Source organism: Oryzias latipes, chromosome 6 (genome assembly GCF_053564925.1).
Source record: "Oryzias latipes strain Hd-rR chromosome 6, Olatipes_Hd-rR_3.1".
In the NCBI taxonomy this organism is placed as follows: Eukaryota; Metazoa; Chordata; class Actinopteri; order Beloniformes; family Adrianichthyidae; genus Oryzias; species Oryzias latipes.
The window spans coordinates 16,915,827-16,937,786 of NC_136242.1; the positions used below are offsets into that span (position 1 = coordinate 16,915,827).

General features: G+C 41.8%; 1 protein-coding gene across 2 annotated transcripts in view; it reads left to right on the plus strand.

Annotated features, from left to right (window-relative positions):
- The window catches only part of LOC101165880 (A-type voltage-gated potassium channel KCND2), a 51,467-nt gene extending 33,501 nt beyond the window's left edge, over nt 1-17,966 (plus strand). The window contains exons 3-7 of one of the 2 annotated variants that reach the window (XM_004069543.5): nt 12,196-12,358; nt 12,783-12,881; nt 13,818-13,916; nt 15,004-15,224; nt 16,447-17,966. In XM_004069543.5, coding sequence (XP_004069591.1) covers nt 12,196-12,358; nt 12,783-12,881; nt 13,818-13,916; nt 15,004-15,224; nt 16,447-16,621 — 757 coding nt within the window. In that variant the 3' untranslated portion in view covers nt 16,622-17,966. The remainder of the gene's footprint in view (nt 1-12,195; nt 12,359-12,782; nt 12,882-13,817; nt 13,917-15,003; nt 15,225-16,446) is intronic. The other variant, XM_011475956.4, reaches the window with a different exon arrangement.
- Nucleotides 17,967-21,960: the final 3,994 nt, after the last annotated feature.

Here is a 21,960-nt window from a genome sequence, read left to right on the forward strand (position 1 = left end):
TTCTGATTGGTCAGACTAATGACATGTGATTAAGCCTTCAAGAATGATTTGTGGAGACAGTTAAAGGGACGGAACGTTTCCAAAATACAGCCGAAGGTGCAGCTGAATCGCGGTACTGTATCGTCATTCTTATCAAAATGTCTTTAATAAAATAAAATAAACGCAAAGAAAAAGTATTTTATGATCTTTTATATTCCTAACTCCTCAGTGTTTTATCAGGGCCTGTTTGGATGAACAGAGAGCTGAAATCATGGAGATGGAAATTGTTTTTAGATCAGTTAATGAGGGCAATTTCCCACGGCACACTTGACCATCTCCCACGGCACACTAGTGTGCCGCGGCACACTGGTTGAAAAACACTGGTCTAGATGATCCAACTCCCAATGTTAAAGTGCCTAGGATAGCACAAGGGTTATGTGCCGGACTGAGTCTTTTGGTTGGCACAAAAATGAACCAGTAAATATGAGTACACTCCACACAGAACCATCTGCAGGTTTCTACTTTATGAATGCATGGTCAGTTGGTTGTAAAGTTCAGGACCTTATCTTCCTCCGTATAAAGATTTCTGAGATTTTGAAACATTGTTTACCATATACATTCATCCATCTTCAGAACCCTGCGAAATCCCTTTTGGGGTCACAGGGCTGCTAGAGCCCAACCCAGCTACTGTTAGGCAAAAGGCGGGGTTCACCCTGAACACATCACCAGTCATTTGCAGGCCCATTGACATATACATTTAGAATTTTTTTAAACGGTTAACAAGTGATTCGAGTGAACGCTAATGTGAAGAGTTTTAACCCTTGTGCTATCTTAGATGACCCCACCCTTACATTGACGTGTTCTCCCTACCATGACAAAGGTGGATAAAGGTGAAGAGGATTTCATGTAATCCATAGATACCAGTGAAGATCACAAATCATTGAAGAAAAAAGGTTCAGCGCACTGTCTAGTGGGTCTGGATGACCCAACTCCCAATGGTAAAGTGCCTAGGATAGCACAAGGGTTACAGAGACAGGTTTTTTAAAGAGGTAAAAGTGATCACATTTTTCCAATTTACCACTCTGGAAGACTCAACTCGAAAGCCTCTTTCATTAATCCCTCTCTGGTAAATTCCAGCTTCTTTCAAACTTGACATTCAAAGGCTTTATCTTCCAAGTGTGAAGTCTTTCAGCCGGAATGCAGATAACCCTGATGACAACGCTGTGACATAATCTCGGGTCGTACTTAATAAAAGTCCTCAAGATCAGCAGGAAGCGTTGTGCAGCTGTCTTTAGGAGAGATATTTACGTTCAGCATGGCATCACGGAGAAGCTGATGTTTATCTATAAAGCTGTTGGGGTGAAAACATTCATTAAAAATAGATCTGAATGAATATAAAAAACACAATTGGAACACTACAGTTAAAAATCGTGTAAACAGGACTTCATGGTAGGTGTGGTATGACAGACGCAGATACTGTAAATCCAACTGTAGTATTCACAGATACTGTAGCTCATAAATGCACAAACTGCAGACTCAGAGTTAGAGGGCCATTTGGTTGAGGAAGCTGATATCCAGAGGCTGCTCTGTGCAGAATCGCACATCAAAGTTAATCTTGCACCGTCTGCTCCGGCACTGCAGAGCACTAATCTGCTGTCAGTGTGATGAGGCTCCTGGACCAGTTCCTCCTACCAACACAGAGCCACTAATCCACAGGACCTTTCACATTTTTCCTCTTTTCCAGACAGAAGCAGTCACAGGATTGACCTTGAACTGTTCAGTGATAGTTGAGCATCAGTAGAGCTTTTTATGTACATAACTTCATTACCTATAATTAGTGTTTTACTTTGACTTTAAAATATTTCAAAAAGGCAAATGACTTTTTTTCTGTAACTTATCAACTTTAAAATATATGTATTCTTACCTTGTTCGGCGAGACAGGTTGGTTCCTGCTAAATCAAAGAAAATGTCACCGCTCTCTCGGCGGCATGCCGATTAACCTAAGATGAATACATAATGACTTCATTAGCATAATCGTTTGAGTGTCTGATGATTTTATTTCGTTATCATGTTCTAGTATAATCCGAAGCTTCGGCACCTTTTCCAGCCCCCGGTCCCTCTTTCATGTTCCTCTGCCCGGCCTTATTCATACAACAAAGCAGTGTAATTGCATTATCAGGGTAATATTACGATGTTGTGGGAATGTATTTTTAGCTTCCGCTTCCCAACTTAATGTAAGGAAGACGGGCAGAAATCTAAACATGGAATGGCACATTGGATGCTGAGCAACATTTGAATCATTTAATTATTTTTCTACATTTTGAGGGGCGTTTTTAAATTCTCCCTGATTATTTTTTTATTCCCTTTGCAGGTCAACATGTTATTAACGGAGTTCACACAGACACTTAACACTGTAAAAATTTCCTAATAATGTATCACTCATTTGGTAATTAAAACTGAGTACCCTTGTGAATATCGTTTGGGCATGATGATGACAAGAAACTAAAGTAAAGGTGGCTCCTTAACCCTTTAACTACCCCACCAAGAAAAAAGCTATCAAAAAATTATTTGTTTGCATTTCTTATTGCTTTAGGTAAGTAATGACCACAATCTGTTTAGTTTTTTTTAATTGACCTTTTAGTTTCTTAAATAATGACCTCTACCAAACGGTTGAGATGTCCTTTAATGGTAAAAGTGCAAAATTTCATACAGATACAACAAATATTTGAAAAAATCATGTAAACCAATTTATTTAGACATTATTAACACTCAATATTAAGGGCATTTGTGTCCATTCTTTTTATCATGCCTCAAACATTGAACTTTTTTAAAACAAAGCAAATTTTGACCTATATTTCCTAGAAGTTGTTTGACACTACAACGATTTTGGATATTGACTCACTTTTGATGGTATTTCATAGAAAGATTCTTGGTTTGGAATGAAACACAGAAAACGTATTTCTGACATCTTGACCTATTTGGGCCGAGGTTTCATCGTCCCAGCTTGTCAGAATGAAGAAGCGCTGCACCATGTTGTCGTAGTGCACACTGTTGTTTTGGTCGTGATGGTCTTCGTGTGTGGCCTTTCCACATCTGTGGCAGAGAGCTCAATGATGGTCAGCCAACTTTGATTGCTTGCTTGTTGATCTTATTTAAACTGTGTGCAACAGCCAGGCAGAACCTTTTGAGTAACACTGGTTTTTGCTTCAGTAGGTCCCTCTTGTAGACCAGCCATGAATAAGTGACACACAAATCGATGATGTATCCAAACAGGGGAGTGTACCGTCACCTAGATTTAGCTGTACAGGTCTTGTACAGGTGCACCAGCATATCAAAGAGATCTCTTTAGCTTTGTAGATTTGTACTATAAGCAATATGCTCAATCATTTCATCAGTGAGAAGCATTTTGAAGTATTGGAAGGGTGTGTGTACATCCTCAGGAGGCTCAAATCTTGATTCTGGAACCTTGAATTCCTCAATGTCCTCATGCTTCCATATTCTTCTTATGGTTTTGCTTGGGTTAGAGGGGGATATTGAGTCAGGAGAATAGCCTGTCTCCTCCAACAAAATTGGAGGAGACAGGCTATTCTTGGTGGGGTAGAATGGCGTGTGTTGGCTTTTTCAGTTCTTCTTATGAGGTGGCAGTGTAGATGATCTGCTTGTTGAAAGAGATTCTTCTTCATCCATGGATTCAAAAGAACTGTCACCAATGCCCTTTGCATGAGTGGATTGATAATCAGGATCCTCCGTTGGGTCATCATCACTGTCATACAGATCTGCATCTGATTCATGTGGACTTTGTCATGGTCTTGCACTGTAGAATGTTTTACTGTCTACTAGTTGTAAAACAAAAGAAAATGATAAAAAACTTTTGTAAATGTTGTTAATATTATTATTGCAGCTTTTTTTGTTTAGTTTTAAATGAATTGGTTGTAGTAATCTTGATTTTTTATTTATTTACACACCAGCTGATATAAACTCATAAATAAACAAAACTATACAGTATTATGTATTTTAAATTATTATTTATGATGTGTTAATGAATATTTCTTTAGTAATGGATGATTTAGAAGGTTGTTTTAACTGATTTTATGACAAACAGTCCCTTTATTTAACATTGGCTTGATTTTGTTACTTATACCATAAAGTGACAAATCAACCGTTTGGTAGAGCATGTTTTAAAAAAATTATTACAAACAGATATTTGTTTATTTTTGTTTATCTAAGAACATATTTCTGTTGATTAACGCCTTTACTAATAATTCCAAGTAAGAAAAATATTCCTACCTTTCAAATTTTCATAAAAAGGAAGAAAATGTGTATGATCATTTTCAAGTTGTGACTTGCTTGTCAGTCAAAGACGTTGGGCAAGCAACCACTGACTGACACAGTGCCATCTGTTGGTTTTCTTTAGCTTTGCATGCTTCTACCAATTGGTTGAGATGGCTAAATCAGTTTGAGTTAAGTTAGAAACTTCTCTAATAAAAATATGGTGACTCAAAGTTTGCTCAACCGTTTGGTTGAGCAGGCAGTTAAAGGGTTAAAAGAAAAACAACTGGGAAAAAGGTGTTTTTTCTTTTGATTTTTTTGCATAGGACAGCAGTTGTAACCCAAGTGTCAGCATGTGTAGCTCGAGAGTCTGGATGGGAGCCGAAGAAAAGAAAAATGTCAAGCAAGGCTGTGCTAGCGCCGCATGATAATAGAAAAAGAAGGAGGAAAAAAGAAGGAGAATGAAGCGTTTCATCTCCAGCTCATAGTCAGGTCCAGGCAGAGGAAGGGTGAGTCAAAGTCAGGAACGGAAGAGCGCTAGAGAGGAAAGGCTTTTTTATCATCCCTGACTTTTAAGAAGATCTCCCAAATGAGAGAGGCCGTGCATGCTAATGTCAACGCCACGGTGATAACTAGCCGCCTGGTTTTTGCAGGGTTAAGGTTAAGCTGGGATTTGAAGAGCTGGGAGGAATACATGTTTGATATTTGAGTGAGCGCTGAGGTGCCTTTGCTAGAACTATACATGGAGGATTATTTTATATGGTCTATCTGTATCTGCATGGCTAAAAGAAAGTCGTTTCACCGGGCTTTATTGAGTCAGTGTGGGTTCTAAGACTTCTCAGTGAGGGCTAAGCTAGGAGATCAAAGTTTCATCGACAGTGCCGCACCACAAAGTCTTCATCTCCTTTTCATTTATATGCACCGTTGCAGACTTGCACACACTGTGTGGGTTTTTTTTTTTTTTTGCTCGAGCTTAAAGCCAAATTTCAAATCCACCAATCCTCTTTTGCGAATCTGCCGCCATACCGGATGTCAACTTAGTTGTAAAATTTCAAAGGGCGGGCAAAGATAAACGTGTTTTCATCCACGGAGACTGTGAAGCTCACCTATCTCAAGGTTGTCCTTCCCTTTAGCTATTGTTCACAGCTACTCATACTCCAGCGCTCTGCTGTTCCAGCCTCCTGCCTTACAGCGGGCGGAGCGGCCCTATGGCTCCATCCTATCGCCACTCTCCCATCTCTCCATTATGTTGTGTAGTTGTGCCAGCGTCTCCTTCTCTCCCTTATCACCTGCAGTGAAAATCTAGTGAGCTAATCCCTCCGCCTTAGGGATTCCCCACCCTTTTCTTTTCTTTTTTTTTTAAATAATGATTTATATCTGAGGAACGACATCAGGGCAGCATCCTATCATACTCCTAATCCCATCACTCCTTGTCAATTTCCATGCGGGAACCTCCCAAATGGATGAATAAAGTTGTCTATCTATCCTTGCTGTCCAGCCTGTATAGACAGACCTTGTTTTGGGATGTTGAACTCTTGTCCTCGATCTAAGGATGTGGTGCAGAGCATGAGGAAGGATAATTTTCATTTAGTGCATTTCAGATTCAGGAAATCTGGTAGCATATCTCCCAGCACTGCAGTGCTTCATGCTGTAGCTGGACCACTGCATTGAAAAATTGTTGCAGCTTGCCGCCAGACAGATATGCTGGAGTTACATAGACTTTTGATGTGCAGTCTCTTACTGTATTTTCGCAGTAGGAGTAGCAGATAAATAAAGAATGTGTTGAATATTTTAACATGCTGTTGATACAGAGCAGATATGGTACAGTAGTATAAAAAAAACAGAGGTTTTGCCTCATTGAGCTGCAATCATTCATGCTTGTTTATTTACAGCAGTTCGGCTTGAATTTCTCCGCTTGGAGTCGATGGTCAGAATGGCTCCCTGCTTTTTCTTCGCCTTTATGTTTCATATTTTTTTCAAAATAAATCTTTTATGAGTCCTCTTAGCATGACAAAACCCTCCTCACAACGTCGACTGTGGCTTGCCGTAAATCTCGCCGTGTTCAGAAACAATACAACCGCAGAGAATTCAGCCCCCTTTTTTTTCACGTCACTCATGTTTGTGTCCCTCTGCGGCATGTACAGGATGTATAATCCATTTCCTTTAAATTCTGAATTCATAGTTCATACCATGATGGAGTTCTGAGGGAAAATTACTTTTTTTTTTGCTACATCTATTATTTAACTGTCAGCAAGGATGAATACTGTGCTCTCTCAGCCTTGTGGAGAAGGTACAGGGAATTGGATTGTTGTGCAACAATGCTCCATTTGCTCTTTGTCATGACTTGTAAAAAAAAACGAAAAACGAGACATTTTCTTAGCTGGACAGAAAACTGTCATTGTTAAGTTTGTACAAGAAAATTGTTAAGTCCAATTTGACATGCTTTGATCTTCTGCAGTGCCTACATCTAGTCATCCGAAAGTACTTCCCACTACTTTCATTATCCCTCAGTTCCCGCTGAGTTTTTAAAGCTGCCGTCTGTTGCTTTTAACTTCATGTGCAGCCGGCTACAGCATCCAAGTTTCCGAGTATTTGACAAGTCTCGTGTTTTGATGGAGGGTGGGGGCTTGTCTTTACTGCAGAAGCCACTGAGCTCTGAAAGGGAGCTGGAAAATTACCTCAGGAAGCATGATAGGGAGGCGTGTGCAGTGGGCTGGCCGGTGAAGGTCAAGAGGAAAACCAGGCATTCATAGAATTATCAAGGACAGGTTGGGGATGCTCAATATGGAGGAGAATTTATTGCTCAATTCTTTCAAAAAATAGAAAAAATATGCTTAGGTAATCAGATTATTCATGATTCCTTTGTTTCTAAAGGAAAATTGTTTTGAAAAATAGAGTTCTGTGACTCAACAAATTATAAAACCACACCTATATACAAAAAAAGAGTTAGATAAACACATATTGGGAGCTGAAAGTGAATCAAAGTGATGTAAGATAGTGAGATAAAAATAAATTTGAGATTCAGAGTAGCAAATTTGCCGGGTTCTCTGTAATTACTGCCATGAAGCAACACACACAGATCATGCATAAGATAGGACAGGATCCTCAATTCATCTTCATTCTAATCAGCTGATTAATCAAAATAGTTCATGTTTTAATTAAACTAGCTCCATTCCACTGATTCTCCTCAAAAAAAATCAAAGTGGTGTGGACTAACGTGATGGATGAAAGTGGGGTTTTGTGTTTCAAGCATAATGAAGGGGCCCTTACGTTTGGCGAGCTGCTTTAGCAAAGGCATGCTAGAAAATAATCAACATTACCATTTTGGACCATTTTTATTGTAAATAGGTATCATTATAGTAATAAATTTAGCCCCTTAGATCATATTTGGTGCCCTTTAAAGTTCCACCCCAATTGTTTTTTGAGCTAATGTAAATTCTTTCCCCGCATTCTTTAAATTATGATTAAAATGATTAAAAACGTTTGTCATTTTCTAGGATGTTGTCGTTCGTTAGAAATTCACCTGAGTTGTGGGCGGTACCGTTGGTACAGAGCAACCCCGCCTCCCCTTTGTTGAGCAGAGCAGGGAGCTTGTGGCCCACCCAGGGTGTTGTCAATGCAATTAATAAACTCTTTTTCAAACTACATTTTTCATCTACTCCTGATTCACTACAATTTAAATAAAGAAATACTCAAAAATGCAGTTTTAATCTTAATTTTCTTTATGTGTCCATCCCAGTAAAGAAATGTCAGAAGAGCATGTTAAAAACACCAAAAAACACAATTTTCATCTGAGTGGCTCTTTAACCCCTGTGCTATCCTACCATTGGGAGTTGGATCATCTAGACCCACTAGACAGTGCTCTGAACCTTTTTTCTTCAATGATTTGTGATCTTCACTGGTGTCCATGGATTACATGAAATCTTTCCACCTTTTTCCACCTTTGTCATGATAGGAATAACACGTCAAAGTAAGGGTGGGGTCATCTAAGATAGCACAAGGGTTAAGCACATCTATGCACCTGCAACACACTGTTTCTGCCACAGATATGTTATGTTCTTTTAAGCAAGTGGACATGCGAAGCAACAACACACACACAAATGCAAAAAAGAAGAAACTTTTTGAATGTTCTTAATTCTAAGTGTTTCAGGTGATTGGGGTAATGTAAGGAGAGATGGGCAGAGAGTGAAGGAAGCAGATGGTTACAATTTAAGACCCAGACATAGGTCTGCTACCATGTATGAGGAGCTCACTAAATCAGTTAAAGTCTCACTCAGATAAAAATTGTGTTTTTAGTGTTTTTCATATGTCATATGTCTGTGGGGCAATTTTTGATGATGGAGAAAATATATTAGGAGCATTTTGATTAAAATAGCATTTCTGAGAACTTTTTTATTTACATAGTTGTAAATCAGGAGCAGATGAAAAAATTCCTTCGGAAAAAGCTTGTAGGTGTGATGTAGAAACCGCAGTTGGCGAACCACGTGTTCCCTGCTCTGCTCCATTCTGATGCATCCACTTGTAGATCCACAAACGTCTTTGTTTTCCTCAGAGATCTCTCAGCAGCGAGGAGGGGAAGTGGGGCGGGGTTGCTTCACGCCAGCAGTCCTGGCCTCAAGTCAGAGGTGAATTTCTAATGAACTCCTGCCAATCTACAGAAACTATGCCCTAGAAAACAGCACAGGGTTTTTGGGGGTTAAAAATTGCATAATCATAATGAAAAGACCAGTGGGAACGTTTTTATGGTAGATCAAAAGATGACCGGAGAGGGACTTTAAGCAACCAGTCAAACAAATGTGAGCAGTCTGTAAGAAACAGTGTGAAGAAAGTCGAGGCTCCTCTTTAGAGGTCACTCTTAATTTGATTTTTTCTTCCTTCCTCACTTTACAATTTCCACAAAGGGACACTGATATATTACCAGACACTGTTGTCTTCATCAAACTCCTAGCTAGGAAACATTTCGTTCCCTTTAGAAATATTGCATTTTCTATTAGGCGGTTGTTTCTTGTGAAATGCATTTTACCCTGGCCCCTGAACTCATGGATGATAGCAGTTTACTTTGCTCCTGTTGATGCACTTGACAGTCTCCTCTGCTGGAAGTGAGTTGGTGACACATTAAAACCGGAGAGGTGGGAGCTGGAAGTATGACAGAGGTGCCACACCATGATTGGATTTTAATGCTCCTGACAAAACCGTCTCAGCAGAAAGATCAGCCACAATCCTTTTGTCAGCATTGCTAAGCTGCAGCAATGATCACAACTGGAATGTGCGTGGTGGGACAGTAGGACTTGCTTTAAACCACTTTTATCAGAAATGGGAGTAGCTGTGACTTGCCATGCATTTGCTAACAATAAGCACTTTAAGTGTGAGCACCAGCCAGCAGCACAAATTAGGAGTGAACAGCCAGGATCTACAGTTAAAGCTCATTTTACTTCAGGAAATCTCATTTCATTTTTGTCGGGTTGTCGGAAAAAACCCACTTACTGCATCTTGGAGCAGAGAAATAAACAAATGACGTGTCTACAAAATCATCCATATCTCTTTTTTTTCCTCCACTTCCCACTAACCAGATGGCAGTCAGATTTCAGACGCAGGGTTCTGGAAGATATTCAAGGAACAAAATTGTTTTTTTTAGGAAGTGGGATTGGTTTAAATAGATGTCAAACTAAATGCTTTTTCACACACAGACAGAAGGAAAGAGTCGCTTGTTGGCATGGCGGCATAAATGTGCGCACTCTTGAGTGCTCTGGTTTTAGGTGCTGGCGCCGCTTGCTGTGAGGCGGTGAGGTCATGCACGGAAATCTGTCTCAAAGCCCCCCCATGATGGAGGTCAGAGGCAGCAGCCCCGCCACACAGGTTGACACAGGCTCTCATGAATGTTTGATTGGTCTATTATCCCAGCCAGGCGGGGACTTTGATTCCCCGCTTTCGTACTTCAAATATTCCCTTTCGTCTGACATTTCTCCCACAAAATCTGCAGTTTGGCTCCTCTCAGTGGCTCCATCTGCAGTGCTGTCACCTCGCTGTAGGACAGTCATACAGAATGCACTGTTTCCGAGTCTGGTGAGAAGGCAGGATGGTTTCAAGTGGGTGGAAGTGGGGAGGATACTCAGTCAAAGCGACATTACCCTTCCACCTCTGCGGTGAGGATAAGGATCTGGCCATCCATCTTTCGGTGTCTCAGTCGTGTCGTCTACCAAACGTGGGCACCTGGCAGTCAGGGACGGCAAGAACAAAACAGGAACATTACTTTAATCTGCCGCTGCCGTTAATTCCTACCTCTGCCATCATCCGGCATGCACAGCTTTGTGTACCTCAGCCTCCCCCTTACGAACAATCCATCACTGTTAGTGCTTCTCTCATGAGTGCACTTGCTCCCTTGCTTTTTTGGGTTTTTTTCACCTGCCTCCATACCATCCTTTGCTTACAAAGGCTGATGCTCGCTCAGAGGGCTGAAATACACAATATGGTATCACCACGCCTCACACTGGGAAAAAGCAAACAAAGCATATGTGGCCTGTAGCATCCCTGCAAGGAAACGCTGTCCGCCGGCATCTGTAATTTGACACCTGCTGTCAGCCTCTGTGTCTGATTACACAGGAAAAATGACGTGACCTGTAAATGGAAAGGGATACTAATGAAATCTGTGTGAAAATTAGTCAGCTCGAAAGCAAACTGTTGTACATGAAGCCTCGTCAAGCGTGATATTAAAATGTCCACTTTTACATCTTCCCGCCCAAGCTGTGTGAAAGCTCGGGCTGCTGGGCCCACTGCGACGAAACCTGAAGCTAATGAGTCAAACAGACGGCTGTGGGCATTAGACAACTTCATTTATGAAACAGTCAACCTCCCGTGTAGCGATACATTCACATTACCCTGCCTCACTTGAGAGATGCGCCACTGTCACAGACACTGAGCAGTGCTGATGTCCCTTCCTACCTCCATTCATCTTACTCCCAGAAGGTAATGGTCGTCTTGGGTCATTTGTGCATTAGGATCCCGATCGTTCATCTCACCAACCTCCAGTCCTGTAAACTGCTGGTCATCACCAACTCACCGAGGGATTTATGTGCATCCAGGTTTTTAACCATATTTTTGAGGAATCTGGGTTTTCTTCCTGCTTGCCTAATGATGCTTGATGACAGGGAGCCTCGAGTCTTTCTGCCGCCGAATGCTCAGCTTTGTATTCCTGATTGCATTGTCTATCAAGTGGCATGGGGAAAAAAGAGGTCAGGATGAGCTTGAGCATCACCTTGAGCACAAACACGTCTGACTTTCTGACAGAGGACAGACTCGTTAATGTGATGGGATGACTTGGTCCCGTCTGACATGCCTGCGATATTGAATGCAGCCTGATTGTGCCAAGACGATTAGTATTATGTGCAATTTCCAAAGAGCTTTTGTCTTTTTTTTTTTTATCTTTCACGGTTTTAGTTCTGAATTCTGCACTGAAATCTATTTTTAATGCAAAGGAAAGGCCAAAACTCACCGGTGGCTGCTGCTGAGGCCCATGATATTCACCAATGTCTCCAGGGTTCAGCATCTCTGCTCCCTGCATCTTTTTTTATGTTTTTTTCTAGCTGCTGGGCTAAGAGAGGTCACAGAGGATGTGTAGCACACTTGGTCATTGACGTGAAAGCATTAGCCGCTGCCAGCAGGTGTGTAATTATGTACAAAGCAGCGTTTTAAGCAAGAGACGTCCTATTGAATGCAGAAAGTAGGCCAAGAAGCGGCGTCTTCAGAGAAGTCCTATTTATTCCTCGCCCTCTTCAAATGTGTGACTTCTTATTTGAAGTTGTGAAACATTCCTGGGTTGGTGGGACTATTTCAAGACGATTAAAAATAGCACCAAACACACAACAGCTTATTATGCTAGCATCCATTTCTTTATTTTTTCCTCATTTACTTACTCAGTGTGCTCCCTCTTATCTGTTTGCTGTGTTTCAGGTATGGCGACATGGTGCCAAAAACAATTGTGGGGAAGGTGTTTGGGTCCATATGCTCTCTGAGCGGGGTGCTGGTCATTGCCCTGCCTGTTCCTGTCATTGTGTCAAACTTCAGTCGTATCTACCACCAGAGCCAGCGGGCGGAAAAGCGACGAGCCCAGAGGGTACTGACCCCCCTCACGATCTTCATTTTGCTTGTCTTTGCCCTTTTTTTCCCCCCTGTGTCCCTGTCTTATCCACGCCGTTCAGGGTGACAGAGCAAAACACTACCAACTTTAATATTAATCCTTTATTGTCTTTGTGTGTCTGTGTGTACTGTGTGGGCTCAAACTTACTTGAAAATCTTTCAGCAGAGGAAAAAAAAACCTTGATCTTCATAGAATTGTGTCAGCAGCTTTTCAGCTGCAAAATGTGCCTTTTTTCACCACTTTTTTTTTCTAAAACTGTTTTCCAAGACAGATTTTTTTCACTAATTTGTAGATTTAAACATAGCTCTTTTCTCATGAATGCTGTGGCTACCGGGGAGAGCCAATTAGTGTGAGAGGCAAACCGTCAGCGGCTAAAACAGAGGTCTGTTTGTTCAAACAGAAAACTCGCCTCGCTAGAATCCGTGCAGCGAAGATTCGAGGCACTAATGCCTATATGCACTTCAAACAAAATGGGCTCCTGATCGACTCACTGGAGGAGGTAACGGGGCTGAGCAGCAGCTTGGGAGGAAGGGGTGGGGATTGCAAACTGACCTGGGCCTCGCCGATGCTTGCATGCCACACTGCTCGGGGGACCATGCCACCACGGGATGCGGGATGGGGCGGGCGAGTTTGGCGATGCAGGGGCTGCTGTCATTCCAGTGCTTCCAGTTCAGTGTGATCGTCCTCCTACATCATACCTCTCAGCTGCAGCATTGACACACTCTCTCTGTCCAAACAGCAGGAGAGCCAGGGTGGCACACTTGCCTTCTGGTGGAACACAACCATTACAGTCACACTGACTCATGCCCGAGCTCTGCATGTCTGTCCACCAGGGTTTGGAGGGGAACGAGGGAACTTTCTGGAGAGTAGGTCGCCCACGGAGGCTGTCTGCTCAGCCTGCATCTCCTCTAAACTCTGTGTTTGGTCTGCTGTGTGTTTTGTGTGTGGTTTTCTAGAGCATCCAGGCTGTAGTGCAGTCTAAAAGTAGATCTACTCCGTCCGAGAGCCGTGCAGAGCTTCAGTGTGTATGTTGGGGTGTGTTGTGTCGTTTCCGTCCGTGTTTGGTCCAAATTTTATTCGAAAACTCTGTCCAGGTGTGCCCCTGCTGTTGCACTGAGATGAATTCAGCTTGATTTGAATACTTTCTTTATTTTTGTTCCCCTTTCGTCAAAACAGTACAATTCTACCAGTCAAACATGCACTCTTCCACTGCCTCCATGCATCTTTTAAACATCCCCATCTCACTAGGTTATGCAGACTGGCTGCTGTGCTACAGGTCAGCATTTCAACTCAGAGCTTTGCTACTCTCCACCACATCACCCAGCTACTAGCTGTTGCCTGAGATTGTTTTCTTTTTCCCCCTGAGTCTGAACCTGTTCAACTACACTGCTGCTTTGTTCTTGTCTTTGTCTGTTTTAACTTTGTGTCTTTCAAGGCCTCCAAGAAGGCGGGACAAGCTCTGGTGGGGAAGGCTGCAAGCCCTCCATTTGAGAGCCAACATCATCACCTGCTGCATTGCTTGGAAAAAACCACGGTAAAGCATCCTCTTCCTCCCCTCCCTGCTTCTTTTTGCATTTTCTCTGAGGCGCAGATGAAAATTAAAAAAAAAAAAGAATCCCTACATGGATAATTGCATCACTCCTGCAGTCTGCGCCGCATCATCAGTTGCACAAACCTGTTACTGTGAGTTACAAATAGAAGCAAAGTGAATTTTTTTCATCCACGCTCAAACTGTAGAATCTATTTCATAGCAGCGCGAGTTAAAAATAGCTGTAAATGCGACTGGGAAATCACGAGTCCCCTTGCCACCAACATGCTAAAGATAACACGACTCTGCCTGCCAGTTACATTATTTCTCCCAAACAAATCAACTGACTACATTTAACGTTATTTATAATTTACAGAGGTAAGAGCCTCTTTGGTGCTTTGCTGTGATGTGCCCTTTTTCTTTTTGACAGCAGCAGCTTCAAACACTGTGTGGGCACATGACATAAATGTGATGTAAATCAATGTGGTTGCTCTGGCAAAAAGCTTGAAAAAAGACAGGCAGAAAGACTACATAGCACTCCAGCACCAATGTTTACATCAAGCTTGTCGTGGTCTGCATTATAGATAGCGGATAGAAGAGCAGGAATGACAGAATGAAGAACAGAGACTTGATTCAAAGCATGTCACCGGGCCCTGAGCGGTGTCGCTCTGCCACCTGCTGGCACGCCTTTGAAACAAACTTGAAGCCTGACCTTCACGTTCCTCTCCCTTGTCTCATGAATAACAGTTGTGTTCTCACAGATGGCTCCTAATATGGACATCTGGGCAAATATAGTTGTATTCCCTCTATGATTAATTTTGCAATTATCAAACAATTTTGTCACAGATTTGGATCAGGCTGCTTCATCTTCAGGGTTAAACATCTTTACTCATTTAGCAAAGCTGATGGCCAACGTTAAATAGTAACTCATGAGCATAACGGCTATATCATTTTTATCAGCTTTTTATGGGTCTCTTTTTACGATTTGTCTCCTTTTGTAAATTGTTCTTTGAATGATACGACTGCACTTCCTTCTGACTATTAAAAGCACATTTGGAGCTGAATCCAAATCTCCACTGCGATTCTACCGCAGAATCACGAGTTTGTGGACGAGCAGACGTTCCAGGCCAACTGCATGGAGATCTCCGTGGTGAACAAGGCGGGCTCTCGTTCCTCCTCGCTGTCCTCGTCTCCGCACAACCTCAGCTCGTGCTGCTCCCGGCGCCACAGGAAGAAGAGCAGCTTCAGCCTGCCTAGCACAAACAACCAGGAGCTCAGCACCATACAGATAAGAGAGAGGCCACTGGCCAACAGGTAGTCTGCCAGGTTGTCTGCCTTATCTCTGCTTTTCTTGACACACATTAAATAAACACATGCAGACAGTGAAACCTGTAGGCCTTTAAGATTAGATAAAGTGAGTTGGATCCACGAGGAGACAAAATGACAGATTTTCTGTGATTTTCAGTGTGCAGCCACTTTCATGCCAATTTGCTCCTAATATATTCTGGACAAAAAAAATGTATAGATATAATTTTAAAAAATGCTTAAAAAGTGTAACTTGACAGCAGAACACAACTCATAGTTTAAGGATACTTAGTGGTGTGGGGGTCAGCAGTGTTTGCCCCTGGTTTGAATTGTTCTTTTGGTGCATGCGTGAATTTTCTTTGGGGACTTTGGCTTCCTACAGTCCAAAAACATGCTTCATAGTTTCCTTGGCAGCTCTAAATTGACTTTTTTTTCTGAGGGTGTAAGTGGTGCTGCCTTGGAATGGTGAACTGTCCAGTATGTACCCCACCTTTGACTTATGGTAACTGGAAACTGGTTGCTCTAGCAAACCCTGTGGCTCTTCCCAGGACAACCAGAAGATGGTTAGATATAAATTTAAAATGATAATAAGGAGAATCAGCAAAAAAGGTGTGAATTCACTATCCCTCTGTATGTAAAAAAAAAACTGTTTCTATAAAGCAGATTTTGTTTGGTACTTAAAGAAAAGATTTGGAGAACATTTTAAAGTTAATTTCAATTCTTGGGATCCTCTAGTGATCCAAAGCCTTCAAGATGAACTCTTGTCCTTTACAAAAAACATGCTTTTGTGACAACTGATGGACTATCCAGCCATCTCCCAATCACATTATGAAGCTTAAGACCGCAGGCGTCCAGTTCCTGAGCCGATAAAATCCCACAGCAGGCAAAAATAGGAAAAAGATTTTTTTTTCTCAAGTCTCATCTAATCCCAAGCATTTACAGTAGCAATAAAAGAGGTGATGTAATGCCAATTACTATGTCTGTTTTTATACAACCTGCTTCAACATAAATTTTTTTTTAACATTTCTTCAAACAGAATTTATGATGGTATTTTGTAAAAAATAAAAAAAAAACTTTTATAAAACATGTTGTTTAGGGTAATTTTATTCTGCAAAAAGAACTGCGTTACAATGGGTATCTTTGTGTAAAGACTCCATGGGACATAAGCCTCGTGTAATATATTTACAAGGTCAGACCTGGCTGCTTCCTTCACTCTTATTTCCTTTCGCAGCCGCTCCAGCCTGAATGCCAAACTGAATGAGACCGTGCCCTTGAAATGCAACGAACCTTACATCAGCCCCTCCATGGTCAGCCTATCCGCGCCGCCGGTGACCTCATCAGACGAGGACAGCACCACCACCACAGCCTACTCTCAGAGCAACATTGTTCGAGTATCTGCCTTGTAGACGTCTTGCCTATCTTGATCTGATCAGCTGACTGGTCTCAAAAAAAAAAAACACCAGATGCTAAGGAGAGGGACCACCAAGCATCAACCTGCCATAATCAAGAGGGATTATAAGATTAACAGAGGTTGGAGTTTTCTTTGAAGTAGTGAGCTCATCTGATGTCAAACTCTGCATGGTATTTAAAAAAAATAAAAAAATACAAGATGGGGACAGCTGCTTTGGAGGTAGAAGTGAATCAGCAGATCATGCGTCATTAAGCACAGAAGAACAAGGAAGAGTAGAATGCGTTGTTCTTGCCGAAATATACTGAGAAAAAAAACTTTATTTTTGAAAATGTAATGTCAATGTACTTGTTGTCTGACTGAAAGGTGGAAATGCAGAGGTCGTCGACCTCTAATGACAAAGCACATGTATTCCTCACCTGAAGTCCATCTTTGTCAGTATGAAATCTGTCTGCCTCACTCACTTACCGCTCATTCACAGAGATTGTTTTGAAAACCCCTGAATTCTTCTCATGCACTCATTCTCCTTTGCCTATTGTAAATACAAAAAATCTACTGGGACGGGAAACTATTGTGAATATTCATCAGCTGACTAATTATCTGGTTATTGTCATCGCTTGGTGAGTAAGATCTACCGCACATCCTGATATGTTTGTGAAGTGAGAGTCGAACAAACCCTACATATTTGACATTTTGGACCTTTGTGAAAGCTGCAACTGTTAGCCAACAATTGATATTAAGACTATACAGGGTATTTATTTAGTTAGGGCACAAGGTAGAAACAGAAGTGAATGTTCTTGGCAAAACAAATACCCTAATATGGACACATACTGTAGTATTTACCTGGAAAACCTTATGAAAGAGTGTTGATCATTGATTCTATTTACTTCCTCATAAATGAGTGTTCATAGACAAAGACTTGGTACATTTAGTTGTGTTAAAGAAAAAAGCCATTTTGTATATTTTTCATATTGTAAATATTTCTGTTAGAACTTTACCAATGCATTTGAAGTCAGCTCTTATTTCTAGCTTTAGCTCAACGGTCGTTGGCAAACTATTTCTGTCTGTTATCTGGTTGAATTAAGGATTTGCATGCTGTCATTGCAGAATTCTGTTTCATTAAAATATGTCTCTTTTTCTTGGTGAAGGTTTGTCGGTTGAAAAAATATGGAGGGAAACCCCAAGAGGTGTTCTGATGTACATCCTGCAAGGCTTTCAATAAAAGTGCTCCTCTTGTCTGGACTGCGTATGTGAGGGGTACGAAAAGGGACAAATGATCACACATTGTGCATTTGGTGCAGTGATAGAATAAAAAGTGTAGCTCTACTGAAGCAACCATTAAATTGCCCATGTCTTCTTTTCTTTTATGTAATATACAGTTGAAGGGATTTTCTTTTTTCCTGATATCTCAAGTAGCATCACTTATAGGAGGATTGGATAATGAGGAGGTGCTGCCACGGAACATGCGAGGACCTGACTGACCCAGGGGTGGGAGCTGACAGCAGGGTCTCTGGAGGCAGACGCACTGGCCCCAGCAAATGTTTGACACAGAGCTTCACAGCATCTCCCTGCTGAGATGATTGCACTGGTCCGGGCAGCTCCTCACAGCAAGCGCCTCCTCCGCTCTGCACTGCTCAGCAAATTATGAAAAGTCAGCCTGCGTAGAATCTAACATAGCACAGTGGTGTGTAAAATAATAGGTCTCTTACGTCCAAATAAGGACTCACATTTTAACAAGTAGGGAGCTGATTAGTTGCAATTGGGTTTTACTCAGTAAACATTATAAAAAAAAACTGCCTGATTGAACTGGCTCATTTGACTTTGGATTTAACCCAATTCTTTAGCTTATAAAACTCTGAGCGAAACTGAGGGTTCACTGCAGCGTATATCATCGGGTCGCTCAGGGAAGTGATGCAGGCAACCGACACCGACAGGACATCCAAGTTCTGAGCGATTAACATCTGAAAACAACAGAAAAAGAAAGAAAAAAGTCTTAAACAGCCACCTGTTTGGAAATTAAATCTCCCAACATGATGTAAGAAGGGGTTTGGTCCATTCACTCACCTGTGTGTTCTTGTTTCTGTTAATGAGACAATTCACCATGATGGTGATGATCAGGGGCAGCCAGAATAAGAGAAAGGTTATAATAATGTAGCCAGCACGCTTGGCCATTTTACTCTCCTTCTTTTTTCTTGCTCTCTCTTTACCTGCTTTTGACGGCATCATGCAAACAGCTCCTTCCATCACTGCAGACTCTTTAACAGCGTCATTGACTGGGGGTTGTGAGGACACCTGATGTAATGCTGAAACAGCCGCTGTTGCTTCCTCTTTTTTGTTATTAGATAGTGTCAGATCAGACTGTAGGACAGAAATATATTCAGGATCCTGGAACAGTGCCTTGGGGCTCGTTTCTGTGGGGGTTTTGACAGTTTCCAGACGTTCTCTGGGCTCTTTCTCTCCATTAGAATCGCTTGACACCCCCGGCATCCTCATGCTCTCCCTATCAACAACTGAAAGTTGATATGATGCCTTTGCTTCCGTTTTCATGGAGCACTCTCTCCATTGCTGTGTTTTGAACTGTTTCTCCACAGCATGCTCTGTGAGGGGCTGACTCATCTCCAGTGTATTTTTAAATTCTGTTTTCTTCTCAGAGCCGACTGAGACACATCGCGCAGCCTCTCCAGAGGTCAGCAGGGAGTTTTCCTGTAGTGGATTTGGCTCTGTCTGTGTTGGAGCAACACGTATGCTCAGGATTTGCTTTTGCTCCGACTTCTTGTGGGCATTTTCCAAAATGGACATGTCCAGTTTCCTCTGGTCACCTTCAGTTGGGTCTTTTTTCACAGCTGAGGTACCTTCATCAAATATTTTGCGGTTGTGTGATCTCAAAAGGGCAAATATGCGAGTGTAGAATCCAATAATGACAGCAAAGCAGGCAGCCCACAGAGGGAGCAGCATGTACAGTCCAACGGTGTCATAGGGGGAGGACGGTCCCCTCAGTGGACCGGTGCATCTCACATAAACGGGGGAGTTTTTCAAGTATTTCAAACACAAAGCTGCCACCAGAACAGCCAATGTCCACGTGAGCGGAATGAGCACCGCGAGCCGTCTCTTACGCCGACTTTCTTTGAAGGGTTGTGCCACCGCCTGGTATCTCTCCCCACTGATGCACGCCAGTGTCAACAACTGGAGACAGCTGCTGAAGTAGAAAGAAGCCATCTGTGTGTCACAGACCCAACCGTCCACACGCCCGCCCTGATGCACAGTGATGATGATGGTTAGCAGGAAGGGGCAGTCAACTGTGCAGCGCAGGAAGTCTATGACGGCAAGGTTCACCACCAGCGCATTCACAGACGTTTGCAAAGACTTCTGATGGTATACTGCCAGGATGACGAAACTGTTTGCAGCTATCCCCACAAAAGAGGTGATGAACAGAACCAAGCTGTTTGCTACCACAAGGCCAACGTTGATGTATTCCTCCCAAACGGTGACATTCCCAGAGTCCCATGCAGGTGCTGACTGGCCTCTCATCTTCAGGTTCAAGGAGTCAACATGCTCAGCTGTGTGTGTTCACTCTGTGTATTGAGCAAACATCCAGACTGGGTCTCCGACGGATGACTTATGAGCAAAGCTGTACCTTCGACGAGTCGCACTAAAGTGCCCGCCCTTTTCATTATCACTCCACAGCACCGGCGAGTCCCTCAGGAGCCCTCCCTGTTCACATTCATTAAAACCTGTGAAGTGCACCAGCAACAACTGGGGGGAACAAGTGATTGCCATTAACTGGATCGCAAACACGTCATTGTTGCCTCAACCCTCGACAAATTTGATTTTATGAAGGTAGGCAGAGGTGGATCTGAGAGACGTTAATGACGATGGCATGGCATTGTGCCGCAGCTCAGCGCCGTCTGTTTCATTTTAAACCAACCCCCACTGAGGTTAACAGCTTGGCAGTGGACCTGCCTGATGGATGAGTAAGGAGTTCTCGACAGAAGCAGGGCTGCAGGATTAGAGCGCAACATTGTGTAATCCTGTTTTACAGATGAAGTGTAAAATACTCTTTGCTTAAATGTAGAATTTTAAGAAGTACGCCAAATCTGGGATTAGATTAGTACAATTATTGTGCTGCTGACCAGCCTGCATACTGGACTAAAGAAACATCTTGTTTGAACGTAGGAACATAATCTGCTCAACAACTTACAGGACATCTTTACAAATCATGAGTCACGCAACAATCACTGCTACTTCAGGGTGCTGAAAGGGTTGGAAACACCTTATTTATGAGCCAATTTAAATTTACAGCATGAGCAGTAAATGTGGGAATGGAGGTGTCAGAAGGAAACAACAGAATCACAATCAGAAGCGTACAATTACACTTTAACCAAAGATGAGAGTCTGTAATGTCTACTAAATAAAAGCGTCTCCCATTATTGATTATGGAACCAAAGTGGAGCAAAGTCTATGTCCTATACTGTGAATCCCGTCGTTGCTGCATAACAGTAAAATTAAATAAATAGCAGCTCTTTTTGTAGCTGAACATAATTCAAACACAATTACCTGTGAAAATGAATTTAAGACACAACAAATTATTATTTTTTAATCATCACATCTATTTAATTTAAATTTTTCAGCTTTACGTTTGATTAGTGACGGGATAATCCATGAGAATCATTTTAGATTTTGCTGTGAGTTGATCAAAAGAAGACTTTATTTTGGCTTTTGCAGCTCAACATATTTTTCTTATTTATTTGTGCACTGTTGTCAGGTTTTTATTTATTTAAAACACTTAGTTACATAGTTAGCAAAAAAAAATAATAATTTCGTTTAACTGCAGACTTGATGACCTTTGGTCTCTGCTGAATTAAGTTCAGTGATTTTATGCAATCTACTATTGCAGTCAAAGGAAACGTCTCTGTCTATCTAATATGAGGCTTCCAAAAAACAAAACAAAAAGATGTGACTACTCGGCTGTACTGTTTGTATCTATGATATAATGTAATTATAGCCTACATATTGAAGTAGCAGACATCCTGAAATTGTTCAATATCTAACATCCTAAAAAGACTTATCTACCCCCAGCGCATAAACCCAGGCACACTTGATTTAGTTTAGGAACAAATGAGGTTTCGCCTTCTCACTGTTTATCCACGCAGTCTGGCTGCCTATAGTCTTGTTAAAAATGCATACAAATGGAAAATTACCACCACCTCCTTGTTGTCACAAAAGTTTTTTTGTGTGTGTTTTCTGTTGGTTTAAACTCTTTGTTGAGTTCCTAAGATACCCATAGGTATCTAAACATCAACAAACACACACACAGAGGGTAACAGTTGGCTTAGCTCA